We start from the raw sequence: 17,671 nt of genomic DNA on the forward strand, positions 1-17,671 counted from the left end.
TAGCTCAGCAGCAAAGCGCCTGCCTGGCAAGCGCAAGGTCGTGAGTTCGGTTCCCGGTACCGGAGAAAAACCAAAAAACCAAAAAAAAAAAAAAAGAAAAAAAAAAAAAGAAACACAGAGGAGAGCTCTTTCATACAAGGACATTTCAGAAAACGTGGAATGTTATAAAGTAAGAGCTCCTAAGAGGAAAGACAAAAATAAAAAAATAATGGACAGAACAAAGAAAAGGAAACTAATTGAAAACTTAACATGCAAACTGATGGAATATGCCAGCTGCACCGCTTTCTGGCGGAGGCGGGGACAGGTGTGGGCTCTGCCCGAAGCACCAGAGTGAGTGCTGAGGAAGAGAAAGAAATGCAGAGTGTAGCCAGCGACAGGAGCGTCCTGGGCTCTTGACACTTTGCGAAGAGGTAGACTCCAGGTCCTCGCAGTGTTGAGGGCCTGATCAACTCTTGTGGCTTTGGCGAGGAGCCTCGGGATCTGCACCCTAGCGGTGAGGCTGCGTGAGAATTAACCTAGGCTGCGAGTGGAATCATAGACATGAACTTCACCTTCTCAAGAGCTGCAGCAGCAGCCAGGTGATGACAATAGCGGGTGCAGAAGCTTCCCCGACGCGGGTGCCCACACTCACACAGTACTGACGCGGCCCCTCCTCCCCGGCCTCTGCACGCCGCTCAGGGAGAAGAGGTGAGCGTGCTGGTGGTGTTTGTTAACGTTAACGTTACTCCAGGAGTCACTGGTGACAGAGGTGTAACTCCTGTGTCGCTTATAGAATTGACTTTGGTTTAAAAATTCTATCTAAAAGAGAAAAAAAAACAACAAAGAAAAGAGAAAAATTTGGGGGCAGAGCCACAAATGCAAAGCCAGAAGAGGCTGGATTCAAGCCCAGATATATCAGTAATAAAGTAATGAAATGGATTTAAAAATTAAATGGTATGCTCGACTTTTTATAAAGACATAGAAAAATTAGAAACATGTTGGTGGGTAAAATAAACACCACTCCAACAGATCTACTGTATTTCTCATCCTACTTAACCTGTGCAGGTGGAAAATAAAATATATATAAGGGTAAGAACTGAAGAAAGAAAACTCTCTGAGGTAGGAGGATCACAAGTTCAAGCCTAGCCTGGGAAACTTAGTGAGATGAGACCCTGTCTTAAATTTAAAAAATAAATAAATAAAAAGGGCTGGGGATGCAGCTCGGTGCAAAGGCCCTGTGTTCAATCCCCCAGACTGCAAAAATAAACAAACAAACAAATAAAGATTATTCACTGTGACTTGATTGTGAATACAGGAAATCCAAAAGGAAAATGTATATATCAATAATGAACAGATGAATTTAGCAAGGTCATTAAAGATTCATGTTAAAAAATCTATATACTAACATCAAATGGATATAAAAAAGTGTCAAAATAATATTTACATTAGTTTTAATATCACAATATATCTGGAAATAAAGGTAAACAAATATATGCCAAACCCGTACTCAAAAATTTGACTCTGTGTCTTGCTGAGATAAATACATAGTGGTGTAACATATCCACGAAAGGGAACACTCGATTTTCGATGAAGATATCAAACTTCCCCAGTTGTCCTGTACACCACTAAATGGAATCCCCATCAAAACCACAGTTTTGTTTGTAGAGCTTGAAAACCTTGGTTTGAAATTAGAAATGTAACTGGCCAAGAACTGCACCGCTGAAGGACTGATCACATTTCATTATTCACTATAAATCTAAGCAAATTAAGAGACAATGTACAAAGCACAAAAATCAGTACAGTTCACCAGTGAAACCTGCAGAATCTAGAACCAGCCTGGTACAATGAGGGGACACCTCCCCCCGAGTGACCACGGGGAGAGGACACTGGTTCAGAAGATGGAGCTGGGCCAGTTGCATATCCATGTGGGAGGAAATTAACATTTTAATTTTATTTTTCTTTTTACTTGACACAATAACTATACATATTCAGGGGGTACAGTGCTATAATTCACTAAATGTATGTAATGTGTAGTGGTCAGATCAGAGAAATAGCATTGCCACCTCATCGCTTCTGTCTTTAGAAACTTCAACTCTTCTAGTGCTTCATAAAATAGATAGTAGGTTGTTGATGATAATAAAATAGGTAATAGGTCCGTCACTGTGCTGTGGGACCCTGGGACTCAATCCTCCTGTCTCGCTGTGTTTTGTCACCCCTCATCCAACCTCTCTTTGTTCTCTTCCCCTTGACCTTTCCAGCCTCCAGCAGACATGGGTCTACTCTCTCCCTTGAGATTAACTCTCTTGGCTTCTAGCTGTGAGTGAGCGCACCGGGTGTGTGTCTTTCTGTATCTGCTCATTTCGCTCAGTGTCCTCCAGTTCCATCTGTTTTGCCACAAGCAACTTGGTCCTTAGCTTCTGCTGTATAAGAACTGATGCCGAATGGATTGTAAGTATAAAGGTAATAGAAGAAATAAAATCTCCTTTCCAACCCAGAGTGGGAAATGTAAACTTAGGAAGTGAAATCATAAAAGTTCTAGAATAATAAATAGCTAACAAATTTTGAGTATTTACAGTGCCAGGCACAGTTCTCAGAGCTATATACGTATTTAATCCTCACAAACCCCTAAGATGGCCATTTTACAGAAGGGGAACAAATACAGGTGTAGTAAATAGAGCATCCTAAGATCACACAGGAAGCACACGGAAGAAATGTAATTAGAACACACACTAACTTCAGAGTTCGTACTATCCTCCCTTTTCACAAATCTGATATGGTCCTAATCTTGGAATGAAAAAGCCCTTCAATGTATCAAATAAAAGCCTAGAAATACAGTACACATATTGGTAAATGTGTTACATAAACTTTTGGTCCCAGTTTGGTCCAAAACGAAGTTGGAAGAGTACTAAAGAATTAGGAGAAAAGATTTTACAGCACAGAGAAGAGACAAAGGGCTAACGTTACTGCAGTTTAAAATAGTCTGACAAATCAACTTCTAAGGCTCACCTGAATAACAAAAACTTTTGCAACATGTCATCCTTCAAAACATAAACAGGAAAAGTTACAAGTAGGCTGGGAATGGGCGGGCAGCAAGGTGGCTCTAAGGGCAAGTGTGGCGTGCTCTTATGGTCAGGTCTGTCTGGGAAACGCAGATTAAGTGACGCGAAACCCCTTTGGGTAGATAGAAAGCTACTTCGGCCCTACAGGAAGAGTACTGGGGAGCCCTATTCCAGGCCCCCAACCCCTGCCTGTTCCAGGGCGTTTTTCAGAAGAGGGTGGAGCCAGGAGAAGCACCTCTGCTTGTTGAGCTACGTTCCAGTCCGTGCTCCAAGTCCCCCGTGCGTCCAGAACTCTGGGCCCGGGCCCCAGCGGGTGGTTCGGGAGGCATCGCCGCTGACTCTGCCTGATGCCCGGTTACACCCGCATTTCCTGAGTCCTTGGCTGTAACTCGGCACCCTCGGGAGCCTCAGTCTGCTGTACGGGAGGCAGAGGCGAGCTGGCATGCTTTCCCCACCCTCTGCTGTGGGCTGACCCGGCACCCACCTGGCTCATCCTGGCATTGTCCCTTGAGTCCCATGAGCAGTGCAATTAGAAGCGAGAACATCTTGCCCGAGAAGTCCAGAATCACCAGACTTCACCTCCAGCCTACGTGGATGGGCACCATGACAGCGGCAACCGTGAGCATCACAAGTGCATGGCGCAGCTGGACCCTGGTGACATCACAGTAAGCCCTGGGGCCAGGAAGGGGGGCTGCAGATCGGCCCACGCCCCTGGACCTTTCCCTGTCTGGCGTTCCCTCTGCAGCAGTGGTGGAAGGGCCAGGTCGGGCCAGCATTTGTCTGTGTGGTCCCCTCCCGCCCTTGACCCTGAACAACTTGAGGAGCCATCAGGGCTCGCGTCTGCCCAGCATTCAAAGCTTTGAGTCTCTGGGCGTGTTTATATAGTCTCTGCAAGCACAGCTCAATGGCCTCATGTACCTTGTTAGGAGATTTCTGTCTATAGCCCTCCTCAGTCTTGTGAGGGGCTCTGAACAGGGGAAGGGATGGAATTAAGGAGGACCATTTGCTAACACCTGTGTTCAAGGGTCACTCAGGGGTGCAGCACGGAAATTATTTTAGGCAGGACAAAACCAGGAAAGAGAGTATTGTGTGGGAAGTGGCTGTGGTGCTGCAGGAGAGCAGCGCTGGTGGCTGGAGACAGAGGGGCTGCTGAGAAATCGCAGGAACGAGAAGCGGGAGAGGTAGGGCACAGAGGCTCTGTGGCCCAGGGCGCACAGGATGCCCAAGCAGCGCCTCCTGCAGACCCGGAAGTCCGGAGCAGAGGCACCACTCTCCAGGGTCACAGAATGGAGAAGAGGCCTGGAGAATGCGCGGAGACCAGGGGGCTTAATGAAGCCCAAGGAGCCAGGGAAACGGACCCCTCGGCGCCGAGGCAGAGCCAGAAGCAGCAGTGGTGATGGCCAGACCCGGAGGAGCCGGTGTGGGTTGGGAAATGAGCAGCGCGCTCCCAGGAGGACTGGTGCCTCCTGCCTCCCCCTCTGTTAGACTCTCTCCGTGTCCACCGCCTCCCTCTCTTCTCGTTCACATCCTTCTCATTTACGGTATCTCAGTCCTCTCTTAAAACCTGCAAAAGGCCAGGGATAGAGCTCAGTGGCACAGCACCCGCCTGGCAAGTGTGAGGTCCTGAGTTTGATTCCCGATACCAAAAAAGAAGCTCTTAGATGGCCTCCCTCTCCTCTGACTTCCTTGAAGGCCACCACCTTATCTCTTCTCAGTCACAAATTCAGGCCTCCCCACTCAGTGAGCAAATACATGGTGATTGAATAAATGAAATACCCACTGCCAGAAACAGGAGTTATCTACAAAGGTCCCCGAAATCCAAGAGCACCCAGTTACCGTCAAGGATCATTCTCCTCCTTTTTCAGGGGTCAGGTGTGGGCCCTGTCACCCCCTTCCCAAAACATTCTCCTGATTCCCATTCCCACCCTCTCTGCTTTAGCACTAGTGACCATCTGCCGTGAGCTACGTCTGTCTCTCCTACTGGACTCTAACTTTGATGAGCGCGAGGGCTTTTTCTTTTTCTTTACTATTCTTTTCCAGTTCCTAATGGTGCCTGGTGCATGTGAGACATTTAGCAAATAGTGGGAATGAATGAATGAATGAATGAATGAATGAATGAATGAAGTGCTTGAGAGGAGGGTTGGAGGTTGACCTGTGAATGCCGTGAGAAGTTCCAGTCCCGGCCCCACTCCCAGTGGCTTGTATTCTCTTAGGCGAGTCATACCGGGCGTTTCCTCTCCTTTCATGGGTTTTTGATGGCATTAATCAAAATCATACAAGAATTAGAAGTGATCAGATGTCAGAAGAATTAAGAGACAGGCACATTAGGCAGAAGATAGTGGGGGGGGGTGGACCCAAGGCGCAGTAGGATGACCAGGCCTTGGTCAGATAAGCAAAGGCCTGAGGTGGAGAGTTCACAAGAACCAGGTGGACAATTAAGTTCAGGGACATGACAAGCCCTTAGGTAGCAAGCAAAGTGATGGATGCCGCTGTGACAGTCTCTACACCTACCTATCTGGAAAGCGTTTCTCCTTCTCACCTTGTTCTTTAAATAAGTCGCTTGGATAGGACAGAGGCCAGCAGGCACATGCAGACTATGCTTGCTACATGCCTCAACTCCTCCTAGACCCCTTTCTAATTTAAGTAATCTGTTTCCGTCCGAGGTTAACCTTAGTCTGACTTGGAGTGATCTGGGTTCTAGCCATTCTTTGGCATAAAAACTCCTAGATGAAAAGTCCCACTGGCAACCCCCTTGCTTGTCCCCTTCTGACTACAGAGAGCTATTTCTCTCTTCTTAGTAAACATTCCTCCTGCCGCCTTTGTCCTCACATTCATGAGACACAGACCCAGATCAGGCTGTTACAGAAGCACACAGAGGGGCAGCCTCCTTCGGAGCTGGGCGGGTCTGGGTTTCAGTGCTGGCACGCTGCTTGGTAACCGGTGAGGTTGGCCTGCCTCTTCACCCTGTCTGCGGTCTCTCCTGCTACATGAAACACTGGAGGGGCTCCCCTGACCCAGTTGAGAGAATTACTCTGCAGCTTCAAGGGGACAGCAGTGTACTTAAACTTTATATAAATAGAATCAATCCATATCCCGTGACTATTAGAAGTCAATAGTATATCTTGGGACTTGCCTATGTTCTTACACATATCCATACTTTCTGTTTTATTGCTGTATAAAATTACATTGAATGAAGGTGCCAAAAATTTAAGTCTTATTTTACAATGAAAGAACATTTAGGTTGGTTCAGGTTCTTCCTGACACTGGGTAGTGCTGCTGTGAATATTCTCACATGGGTTTTCTGGACCATGAGTATGAGGTTTTCTGTAGGTTATTCTAAAGGGGGAAGATGTGGAGTCATAGGGCTCGTGACTTCAAAATTGTTACAAAAGACTAACTTATGTTCTATATTGTCTGCACCAATTTTAACTTTCACGAGGGCTGTACAAGTGTCAAATTTAGCCCCGGTTCTTCTTATTTTCAAATTTCTACTTTTCTGGTAGACATGAAACACTATTGCATTATAGTTTTACATTGACTTTTTCCTTGATACTAAATAAAATTGATTTGTTCATGTTTATAATATATAAAGAAAGTAATGGCAAATGCAAACTCCTGGGCTAGAAGGAAGTCACAGAGCAAATCGCCTCGCTGCCCCTCCTGCTGGGACATCACTTGGAAGCAGAGGGGGCCGTAGTGAGATGACCTCTGACCCTGGCATCGGGTAACCGAGCTAAGTGGGAGCCACGAGCTGCCACCGACTCCAAATGCAAAGGAGGCGTTTAAAGTTGTGACCCAGCTGCAGAACATCATCATCATCGCAACAAAGGTGCCCTGGACCCCTCCTCTGCAGTAGTCACTGTGATTGCAGCTGCCCTTCCCAGGCCTTGGGGTCGGTGCTATTATAGGCTTTGCAGAGAGATACAAGGAGAAGCTCCAAGGGCGGAGCAGCCTGCCCAAGGCCCTCACAGAGGTGGCGGAAGCAGGGATTGACTCCTACAGTTTGCCTCCAGAGCCCACACGCACGAATGCAGCCTGCAGACCACTTCTCGGTGGCGTGGGGCACTGTGGACAGGGGGACTCCTTCGAGGACAGCGAGTCCGGGTGAATGTCAGAGATTAGGCACGTGTATTGTCCCAAGTCTCTGCGTCCCGCTGGATCCTGGTGAGATCCTTGTGCCTGTAAGGTCCTAGTCCAGTGATGACCATGGGTATCACCCGCTTGCTGGTAACGGCCGCCCAAACTGGTCCATTGGAAGAGGTTTGGGTGGATCCCTGGCTCAGCAGGAAGCAATGTGACCAACTGTCACATCTACCACCACCTTACAGGGGTGGGTGGCTTGAGGCAAGGGTTCACAGGGTCTGTCCAGCAAGCCACTGTGCTAGAGAAGCCACGACCTTCCCCAGTGGCCCTGGGGACAGCCCTGCAGCAAAGGCACCTATTCATGGCGTGGGCATTGTGACTATTGCTGTGTTTAAACAGGAGTGACGCACAGACGAGGAAGGAGGCCCAGCTTTGTGCTCTCCACTGTCCTTTCGGATGTCATGCGGTGGGACAGTCTATCCTGTTCAGATAAGAAAGCTCAAGGAGGCCTCGTGGCTCTGCTGATAATTCTTGGAATCACCCTACAGCCACTATGACAAAGGACCAGCTGAGCCTACCCTTATAAGCTGAGTCCAGCTTCAGTCGGCGTTCAGTTCCCTCCCTGGCCGGGGTCTGGTCAGCAGCCGGGCTGGCTCTGCTCACCTCCCCCGGGGCTTAGGGCCAGGGTGGCGGCAGCACAGATTGGGGCGAGCCGGCGTCAGCTAGCCATCGTCCCGGCCTGGTGGGCTTGGAAGACCGAGGCTCAGGTGGGGTTTTCACTGGCTCTTTCATGCTCCCCGCTGGTGCACAAGGATGATCTGAGTACGAAGGTGCCTTCAGCTTTCTCAGCCCTTGAGTGTCTGCCGGCACATCCCAGCCTGCTCCTTCTGTGGTCCTCTTGTCCCTGCCGGAAGACCATGGCACAGAGACCAGGGCCACCCCCAGCATCTGTCCCTGAGCACCGCCAAGAGGTCTCAGACAAATGCTGGTGTCCAGGTCAGTCCCTATCTGGAAGCATCCCTCCCAGACCACAGCGGCTGCAGCCATGCTGCCCATCCCCGCCCCAAATTTCTCAGGGGTGGGTCAGACTCGGGTCCCAGGGAGGATCTGGCTGACATCCGGGAGAGGCTGGGAGAAGGCACACACCCGGCTCCCTACCCTGCCAACCCCTTCCAGAGCACTGGGATGTGCAGGGCGAGCCTGGAAATCAGCACCAGGGCTGCCAGATAAGACATGGGCACCAGTTCAACATGAACTGCAGGTGATCAGCGATGTCCTTGTTAGTGTGAGCATGTGCCGAACACTGTGCGGGGCGTATTAAAAAGTCTCTTGTTAACAGAAAACGCAAATTTGCACAGGTGCCCTCTTTTTATTTGCTGACTCCGTCCCAACCCCGCTGCACAGCACAGTCAGAGGACCCCGGGCCAGCACTCCCATGCTGTCACCAGGAGAATGCCCGCTGGCAACGGTCACTGGACACTTGTCTCCTCTTGTGCCTTCTTCCGTCTCCGAGTTCCTCATATTCCCCTTGAGAATACTGAAGTTGCTCTCCAATCTGTGTCCTAGACTTGCCCAAAGATGGGCAGAAGTAAAACCAGGGCACAGCGAGTGAGGCCACCCCAGGACCAGGAGCCAGAGTGAGTGGTGAGACGAGGGCTGGGGTGGCAGGTGACCCCTGGACAGCCTGAGGAGCAGGGGAGGTATTAACCAGGGAGGCGGGGCTGACACCATCCCAGCGCCACTCAGCAGGCAGTGCCCCCCCTGCAGAGGGGACACTGGGCAGCCAGGACAGGCTGTGCCCACAGAGCCATCACTGGGAGCTAGAGAAGAGCAGGGGCCGGAAGTAGCCAGAGCTGTGTCCTCAGTGGTGGAGGGGCCTCCCAGTCACCGCGCCTCACCCTGGGTTTCTCCAGGCAGCACTGGAGGCCTCTGCTGCACGGAAGGAGTCCAGGAACACGCAGAGGCTGGGGACTTGTGGCCGCTGTGGTGAGGGCAGTGATCGCTGCCTCCTCCAGCCCTGGGGCCCAGCCGGTGGCCACATGGGCAGGCCAGGGGGCTCCGGTGAGTCCACTCAAGTCAGCACACAGAGAAGTGCAAATCCTGCCCAGCAGTGCGGTGACCACGTATTGGGCATTTCCTCCTAAGTCTCACATCTCCTCCTTTAGGAAAAGAAGGACGGGTGTGGCCCGGGGTTGGGAGACCATGTGATTCGATCCAGAAGTGCAGGGACCAGGAAACATGGCCCACTGGGCAGGGCTTGAGGGGTGGCCAGGACCCCTGAACATGGCCCGTGAGAGTCATACCTGAGACCACTGGTCAGGGTCCTTGGAACACACAGGGTATGAGTGCTGGGAGAGGCCTCAGGTCTCCTGGGCTCCTCCTGTCCTGGTCCCCACATCCCCACGTCCCACCCACCTCCCACAGAAGCCCAGGGCAGAGGATGTGGCCCTTGCAGAAGGGCTGGGTGTGGCTGAAGCCAGAAGTAGGCTGCCTGGGGACACCAGGTAAAAGTGGGAAACACCAGCTCAGCCGGAAGGTGGCCCAGATCAGAAAGCCTTTGCAGACTTCCCTGGGGGACCCATCTTGAAAACAAAATAGTGGGAAGAATCTGCCTGACCTAGGCCCATGCCCTTTGTGACATCGCAGCCCCCTGGGCCTTAAGAAGGCTGCTGTCAGGCTGGGGTCCCTCCCTGACCTTGGCCTCCGTCACCCCCGGCATACCCAGCCCATCATGCTCCTGCTCCCGATTCTGCTGCTCATGCCCCATGCCAGGGCAGCAGATTTCGGTACGTGGACTCCTCTCCGAGGGCCCCAGCAGCTTTCTGGGCAGGGCTGGGCAGGGCTGGGCAGGAAGTCATCCTTCCCACATCCCTTTGTGCAGTCAGTGGGGACATTAGGAGCCCAGCTCAGAAACCAGCTCACTGGCCACCAGGAGGCCTGTTCACGAGAGCGCAGATGACAGTGGGACGTCCCAGGCCACTCTTCCTTGAAGTCAGTGCTCTTTTTTTGGTGGCGGAGAGTACAAAAATTTGAACCCAGCGGCCTTTGCACTGTGCTACATTCCCAGCCCTTTTAAAATTTTATTTCTTATTCTGAGCCAGGGTCTCACTGAGCCATTAAATTGTCCGGGCTGGGTTCAAACTACTGATCCTCCTGCCTCAGCCTCCCGAGTGCTGGGGTTACAGGTGTGAGCCACCATGGCTGCCACTCCTTCTTCCTCTCCCCCAGCAGACAGCTTGGCAGCCTCAGCAGGCCAAGCTCCAGGGTGTTCTGTCCTCGCAGGCAGCCCCTCCCAGCTCCCTAAGGAGTCGCTGCCTCTTCCAGGCGTAGTCACCAGCCAGCACTCCCCTGTCTAACGTGCGCACCCCACTGCCAGGCAGTTTCTGCCCTTGGTCGGGGTAGAGCTCCTGCGGGCTGAGGATTTGCCCAGAGCCACTCACGGGGAAATGGCAGAGCTCTTTGCCTGATTTGCTTCCCACAGCCCTGGCACAGTGCACAGCCTGGTCACCCAGCTTCCTTCAGTCCAGCCTGGGGTCACCAAAGGAGCATGGTGTGGGGGAGGGCATAGGGAGATCATCAGCAGAACTGGCCCCTTAGGTCCAATTGTAAGGAAACCCAAAAGCACCATCAGTCACGTCACTCCCCACCCTCTCCGCAGCCCCCGCGGCTTCTAGGCTTGGGCTCCGGGCTGGTCCCAAACCTCACATGGTTCTATGCTGGTGGTGCCCTGACAGGCAGGGAGGACGGACCTGGCTGCAGTCTGGGTGGTTTTGGTGCAAAACGGATAGGAGACATTCTGCCAGCTGTGCCAGCATTGCCCGAATCTCTGCTGTGCCAGGCATCTGGCAGGCACCTCAGCCTCTGCCTCATTCTGTCCTCACATCAGTCTCGCAAGCTAAGACCACGCAGGGCCCTCAGGAATGAGGAGCAGGAGAATTAGCTTCCCCAAATCAGGCGACAAGCAAATGGTAGCCAGGGGTCAGGCTCTGCTGTCTGCTCCAGAGTTTTAGGCAAGTGGCACGGCTGTGCTTCAGAGAGAGGGGACATCTGTGACAGTCACCTGCCGGCCAGTCAAGCTCCTCACATGCTGGGTGTCTGCATGCATTTCCTTCTGCGCGTCTCCATGCACATTTTTGACATGACAGAAGTCACAGGTTTGAAACAGAACTTGTGTCCTGACTTTTTATATCACAGGCATCTTCCTACATCCTTAAAAATTCCCCAGGAGCAGCATTCTGATGGCTGGGTTGTAGTTAACGATCCAGGTGATGGGGGCGCTGCTGAGCCCTAACGTTTAGGCTGCTTTCAGTTTGTTGCTATCCCAACCATCATGGCAGTGGGCGTCTTCCAGCCCAGCTTTGCCCCTTTGGAGGCGTTTCCCAGGGCGGAATCCTTGTATCTGAGGACCCCTGTGGCTGCTGAGTGCTTCTCAGGGCCTCAGCATCACCCAGTGTGCCTGTCTCCTGTTGGCACTTAATATCTGTGGCAGAGTTAGGAAAGAGGGCGTCACCGCCAGGCTGGCACCGCAGGGACTGTACCGCAGTGGAAGAGACGCAGAGGAGCCAGGACAGGAGCGCAGGGCTAGGCGCAGGCCTGCAGTGGCCTCTAGGGAGAAGCAGTCTCTGGCCTGAACCCCGTGAGGGAGAAACCAGGCAACGGTGGAGAGAAGAAGCCTCCAGCAAAGCAGCAATGGGGGTGGGAAGAACACTACCCTCAACTCCCGAAACCTTGCTCAGGCCAGTGACAAGCTGCGTGAGTTTGGGCAAATCACTTGACCTCTCTGCACCTTGATTGTCCCAACTGTAAAATGGGGATGAAAATAACAGTAGCTACTGGTGGAGTGGTTGTGAACGTTAAAGAGAATCGGCCCTCATAAGGTGCCCGGCGCACTGTGTGCCTAGTGACTAAAATAGAGGAAGTGCAAGTCCAAGTGTCCTGAGAGCTCCTCTGTACTCCTGATGGCCAAAGTTTCTTGATACACACTGCTAATTTCTCCGTGTATTTTAACCAAACGTTACCCCACTGGGTCACTGCAACCCACCTTCTGAAATCTTCAAAGCTGCTGTGAGTTGATGTTGGAAAAGTAGCGTCGGGAGAGGGGCGTGGGGGGTCGGGCTGGTAGAGTCAGCCGGGCCCTTGCTCGGGAAGTAAGCTGGAGATTCCGGCCAGGGCAGGGGCCAGGCCCAGCTCTGCAGAGGGACAGCCCCACCCCATCCCCGCAGCAGCCGCCCTCTGCTCCCAGCCCCACGCCTCGGCCACTCCCCTAGGCCAGCACCTCTCTGGGCCTTTCTTGCTTCTCTAGTCATGTCTGCTGTTGAATGATTTTTCTTCTGCCATTTTAAATTTTTCAGTACCGGGGATGCAACCCAGGGCCTGACCTGTGCTACATTCAGCCTGTGCTCCTCTCTAGCTCCCTAGTGCCCTTGTTGATTAGAGGGGGTCCCTTTGGAGTATCCAGGACAGCTCCCTATTTTGAGGTCAACTGATTAGTGACCTTAATGCCATCTCCCCAAGGGTCTGTTGCCTCGTGAGGGAAAATATTCACAGGTCCCAGGGCGCGGCCCAGAGAACTGGAACTTCTCGGAGCGGCACTGTTCCACCAACCACACCAGGGTTGGGTGGGGACAGCATTTCAAATGCTTCCCACCCCTTTCCTGGGGTCACAAGAGGAGCCTGCAGGCCAGGACAGGGCAGGAACAGGGACATCCGGGTCCAAGCCCCGCTTCCGGCCTTGCTGGCCACGTGGGTGCTGACGCAGCCCCTCCCCCCCGCTCGCTTCCGTCCCTGCAGGATGCGGTGAAAGACCCGTTTTCGAGGGCAGGACTCGGTATTCCCGGATCGTCGGGGGGATGGAGGCTGAGGAGGGTGAGTTCCCGTGGCAGGTGAGTATTCAGGTGGCCAATGAGCACGTGTGTGGCGGCGCCATCCTCAGCACGTGGTGGATTCTCACGGCTGCTCACTGCTTAAATTTCGAGGAAATAGCGTGAGTACCCAGGCGCTGCGGCTGGCACTTTTGCCAGCATGGTCCCAGGGCACCCGCACACTCACCCAGACCTTACCGCCTGGAGAGAGCCTAGCGCTGTCCCCTCTGGAGCTGGACAGGACAGGAAGGACAGTCCCCCGCCAGCCTGGGACACTGGGGCAGCTGACTGAGACCGGGACAGGAGCAGGGACTTCGGCTGCCCCGAGGTCACGGAGCACCTGCAGCCACAGGAGCCAGAGGACACCGTGCTCTCTGAGTGCTCCTAGGAGAGAACCCTTCTGGGAGTCCGGTTTCCCAGGCATCCGACCAGGCCGTCTGCAGACAGAGGCATTTACTAACTAACCATGTGCCAGCCACCCTGCTAAGACGTCACCTGCGTGAACTCATTTAACCATGCAGTGACCCTCCGGGGCAGGCAGAAGCAGCTCCTGCCGGGTGAGGAGTTGTGGTCCGGTTACAGTCAGGCAGTCTACCTGAGGCCCGGGGCCAATAGAGAAAGGCAGGATTGAAATCCCGGCTTCGGCACATGGACATTCAGCTTTACCTCCTCGAGACAGCTGGAAAATACCCAGAAAGCTGGCTTTGAGGGCTGGACCAAAACCCTGTGGACAGAACTAGGGATGCAGCTCAGTGGTGGAGTACTTACCTCGCATGCATGAGGCCCTGGGTTCAATCCCCAGCACTGGAAAACAAAATAAAACCCTATAGAGTTTTGCCCCGGCAAAACAAGAGCCTTCCTTTAGCACCTTTTTCATGGGATAAAGAGATTTGCACCCGGAAAGTGCCTTCCCAGCCGGCCTGGAGCAGGTCCCTAGAGCGCCTTATCTCTGAAGGGCCTTCCTGCTCAGCCAGTGGCAGGACCAGATTCAGCTCTGCTCCTGGACCTCTGAACTGTTGGTGGACCAAGTGACGTGAGCAATGTGTGCAATGTATTAGTCACTGGTATGTGATGCCGTATCCCACTTTGATGTGTGCTAAGCCTTCCTCTGCGGGTTCCGCTTTTCCACACTGAGCTTTGCCTCTGCTCTGCTCCATGTTGGTGTCTCATTTGCTGAGGGGCCGGGCTGCTCCGTCCTGCTTTGCCCTCTCTCTCTGCTTTTTAAATCCCCCCACCTTCTGAGCAACAGGCCCCATAGCTCCATCTTAAAAGTCCCTAGAAATATACGGAATGTAGGTTTGGGGGTTGAGTGAATTCTGTGCGCTTCTGTGACTTCCTTCCTGTCCTCCCTTTCTCTGGTTATCTGCCGCCACCAGCCCCCAAGAACTGAATATCGTGGTGGGGACCAATGACTTAACCAGCCCGCACATGGAAATTAAGCAGGTCACCAGCATCATCCTTCACAAGGACTACAAGAGAGTCTCCATGGACAATGACATCGGTTTGCTGCTGCTGGCTTCGCCCATCGAGTTCAACGGCCTGAAAGTGCCCATCTGCTTGCCCCCCCAGCCCAGCCCTGTCAGCTGGCGCCAGTGCTGGGTGGCAGGATGGGGACAGACCAACTCAAGTACATGACGCCTGCTTCTGGGGAGAGCCGCGGGGGGAAGAGCCATGCAGTGGGAGGGGAGAGGAGGGCAAAGAGGAGGCAGGAGCAAGACCTGCCCTGGACGGACCTTTGTCCACTGATGAAGGCTCTTCTCGGTCTCTTGCACCCACCGGGGGTGGGCATCTCCGAGGCCCAGCTGAAATGCCAGGTCCAGCAGTCCTGGGCGTGGCTTATTCAGCACGCACAGTACAGGCTCCTTTGGTTAACAGCCAGAGGCCGCTGTGCTCTTATTCTCAGGCCAGGGATGGGTCTCTGTTATCATCCCTGATGCCCATGGCAGTCTAGGCTAGGGACATCCCGCCCAACGCTCTTGGGAGTTTCTCTGTTACTTGTGGGGTTGTTCCTTGGCCAGAATAGGAGAAGGCATACAGGGCAGAAAGGTGTGATGAAAGCCCTGCTGGCTTGCCCCACGGAAAACGTGGCAAAGCCCAAAGCAGACAGGCAGGGTGTCATGGAGACAGCACAGACTTGGGCCCATGGGGCAATATGGAGCGAGCTGGGGTCTAGGTTGGGGTGTGTGTGTGTGTGCATGCATTTCTGGAGCTCAGTAGAGGATGATGGGTAGAGCTTGGGCTCTGACTCCAGGGAGTTCTCAATGCTAGAAGCAGGTGGGGACCACACAAGATTAAAAACCCCCAGTAAGGGGAAGAGTTATGAAACTTCTGTGTGCTCAGAGTTCATGAAGAAGATAAGTCTGGGCAAATTCCTGACACCTGCAGGGCCAGACCACAACCCCCCTGAAGTCTCCTCCAAAGAGTCGCAGACAACCCACCCTTGTGCATTTTTACTGGGGTGCAAACCAGCTTCACATGGCCCTATGCGGGGAGCTGCGTGCCTCTGATAAGCAGTAGTAAGGGAAAAACAAATTGATGAGGCAGGACGGTGCCGGGAAATGGTCACTAGCCGGGTTCCCTGAGAAATGGAGTCAGCAGTGCTGGTGGGAGTCAGGCCTGGCTGGGGAGGGGCGAGGTTCTAAAGGAGAGGGAGGGCCTAGCGGGCCCCCGGCGTGTTTGGGGGAGTGTGGGCTGCCCGGTGCTACTGGAGGCCACAGAGGGTGAGGCCATGAGGGCTGTGGGTGGTGGCGGGGCTGTGGGGCTGAGGTGTGCAGGGCGCTGATAGGGCACAGCCAGTTGTGTCGTCTCCGTGGAGACCTGCCTCCTGGTGGCTTTTCTAATGACCCTTTTCTGTGGTCCAGCTGAAAAAGACTCCATGAAAAGCGATCTCATGAAAGTGCCAATGGTCATCACAGACTGGAAGGAATGTTCCAAGCTGTTTACAAAACTCACCAAAAACATGCTGTGTGCCGGGTACCAGAATGCCAGCTACGATGCCTGCCAGGTAATTCAGTCCACCTCTCCCCACTGGGAAGAAATGATTGGTTCAGGAAATGCATGGGAACCGGGCTCTGCAGCTGGAGACAGATGGGGGGGGCAGAGTCTCTGGGTACTGTGCCCAGCAGCCTTCTGGGCACACCTGGGTGTCAGTGTGCTGCAACTGTGTGTATTTCTGCTGTTCTCTGAAACACTAGGTAAATCAGGCTCCGTCACTTGTCCCGCCTGTAGGAATTCTTACAGAACAAAATGCCAGCGAGGATTTAAGGGCCAGACAAGGAGATATTTTAACTCAGTCATTGAGCAGCCCTAATTGAGCACACTGGGGGTCCATGGGCCAAGCTGGGTCCTCACCTCAGGGACCCCACAGGCTCCTGGGCAGGGAGTGTGTGGACAGCCATAACATACAGGTGGTGCAGATGGTTTGCACTGAACCAAAGTTTCAAAAGAACACAAAAATCTGAAAATCCCTTTTCACTGCTCACTAGAAAATTTAGGACTTCAGGGCTTAGCTCTCTCTAGCTCCGAGGATGAATGGTAAGATTGGTGCTTAAGCTCAGAGATGCTCTCTGTCCCGGGTGAGACCGCCTTATGAAAGCTAGGAACCTATTCACTGGCGGCTCACCCCTCACAGATGTGAGACTATCTGCGGGGAAGGGCGGGCTACCCACAGAGCAGAATCTATTACCGTGCAGTCCAAAGAGATTGGTAGTTTTTCAGGCTGGGTTATACGCTGGGTCCTTGGGAGGGGCTGCTGGGACAGGGGTTGAAGCAATGAGGTAGAAGAGAAAGGAGCAGGGATCTGAGGTCAGCAGCAGGAGGTCCAGCAACACACACCAGGTCCAGAAGGAAATGCCCAGGTGGTGAGCCCTGGGGGCACCAAAAAGACAACCAGAATAAATGTCACATGAGTCTTGTGTTTTCTTCACTTTCTGATTCTGATTCCAGAAAAGATGGAGCGGGCACACTTCTTTCTGTCCCTTTCCCTCTGTGAGCTAAACCCTGTGTTGGAGGTTGTTGGGGTGACACAGGGGCTGCAGGTGGGAGGAGGGGTATGTGGCTGCCGAAAGGCAGAGAGGGCATACAGGTGGCCACAGGGGGGTTCTGTCCCCTGACAGTATCAGTGTTGGAGTCCTAATTGTGATATTGTACATACTACAGTTTTGCAAGATATTACTGGGAAAATTGAGGGGACACGGCATCTCTGTTATTTCTTGCAACTGCATATAGCCCACAATTACCTCAAAATAAAATGTTCAACTTTAAGAATCACTTGAAGTAGCACAACCAAGTAAAATGTAAGCTCAAGCTTACCCAGGCCCAGTAATGCAGTGCTGGTCCCCTGAAGCAGCAGCCATCACAAGGAGCTGTGCTCTCATCTGTCTCCCGCCCGCAGCTCCAGCACACATGCGTGCATTCAGACCTGAAGTCCCAGTGCCGCACCCAGGGCTCAGCCCATGACAGGTGCTCTACAGATGTTTCTCAAATAAGCAAGCCCAGGCAGCCAGCTGTCCATAGCTGTCAGTAAAGCAGCCACTGAGGCACATACATTTGATGGAGTGGCCTTCGATAATTGCTTCTGCTCTTTGTGCTTGCGTTTCTTTCTTTTGGAAAACTCCAAAGGCCCATCTTCTAATGCAAGTGCACGGTCAGTTCTGAAAGTTTCATGGCCTTGTTGGATAGCTGGTTGCC

The 17,671-nt window shown here is 52.8% G+C and overlaps 2 protein-coding genes and 1 long non-coding RNA gene across 5 annotated transcripts in view; 1 reads left to right on the plus strand and 2 right to left on the minus strand.

Annotated features, from left to right (window-relative positions):
• Positions 1–3,647, minus strand: part of LOC102022037 (serine protease 55-like) — a 9,225-nt gene extending 5,578 nt beyond the window's left edge. For 2 of the 3 annotated variants that reach the window (XM_013514424.1, XM_013514426.1), the window contains exon 1: positions 3,523–3,647. In XM_013514424.1, the coding sequence (XP_013369878.1) occupies positions 3,523–3,583 (61 nt within the window). In that variant the 5' untranslated portion in view covers positions 3,584–3,647. The remainder of the gene's footprint in view (positions 1–3,522) is intronic. The other variant, XM_013514430.1, reaches the window with a different exon arrangement.
• A 4,823-nt stretch (positions 3,648–8,470) lies between these two features.
• Positions 8,471–9,712, minus strand: LOC106148534. Its single transcript, XR_001234078.1, has 2 exons — positions 9,425–9,712; positions 8,471–9,280 (listed from the first exon to the last, which is right to left on the minus strand). It is a non-coding gene; the product is annotated as an uncharacterized LOC106148534 (long non-coding RNA).
• A 74-nt stretch (positions 9,713–9,786) lies between these two features.
• LOC102022557 (serine protease 55) overlaps positions 9,787–17,671 on the plus strand; it is a 10,611-nt gene continuing 2,726 nt past the window's right edge. The window contains exons 1-4 of the mRNA XM_005373804.1: positions 9,787–9,907; positions 12,912–13,104; positions 14,359–14,609; positions 15,844–15,986. Coding sequence (XP_005373861.1) covers positions 9,853–9,907; positions 12,912–13,104; positions 14,359–14,609; positions 15,844–15,986 — 642 coding nt within the window. The 5' untranslated portion in view covers positions 9,787–9,852. The remainder of the gene's footprint in view (positions 9,908–12,911; positions 13,105–14,358; positions 14,610–15,843; positions 15,987–17,671) is intronic.

The sequence above is a fragment of the Chinchilla lanigera genome, unplaced genomic scaffold, assembly GCF_000276665.1.
Source record: "Chinchilla lanigera isolate Chin_1 unplaced genomic scaffold, ChiLan1.0 scaffold00002, whole genome shotgun sequence".
NCBI lineage: Eukaryota > Metazoa > Chordata > Mammalia > Rodentia > Chinchillidae > Chinchilla > Chinchilla lanigera.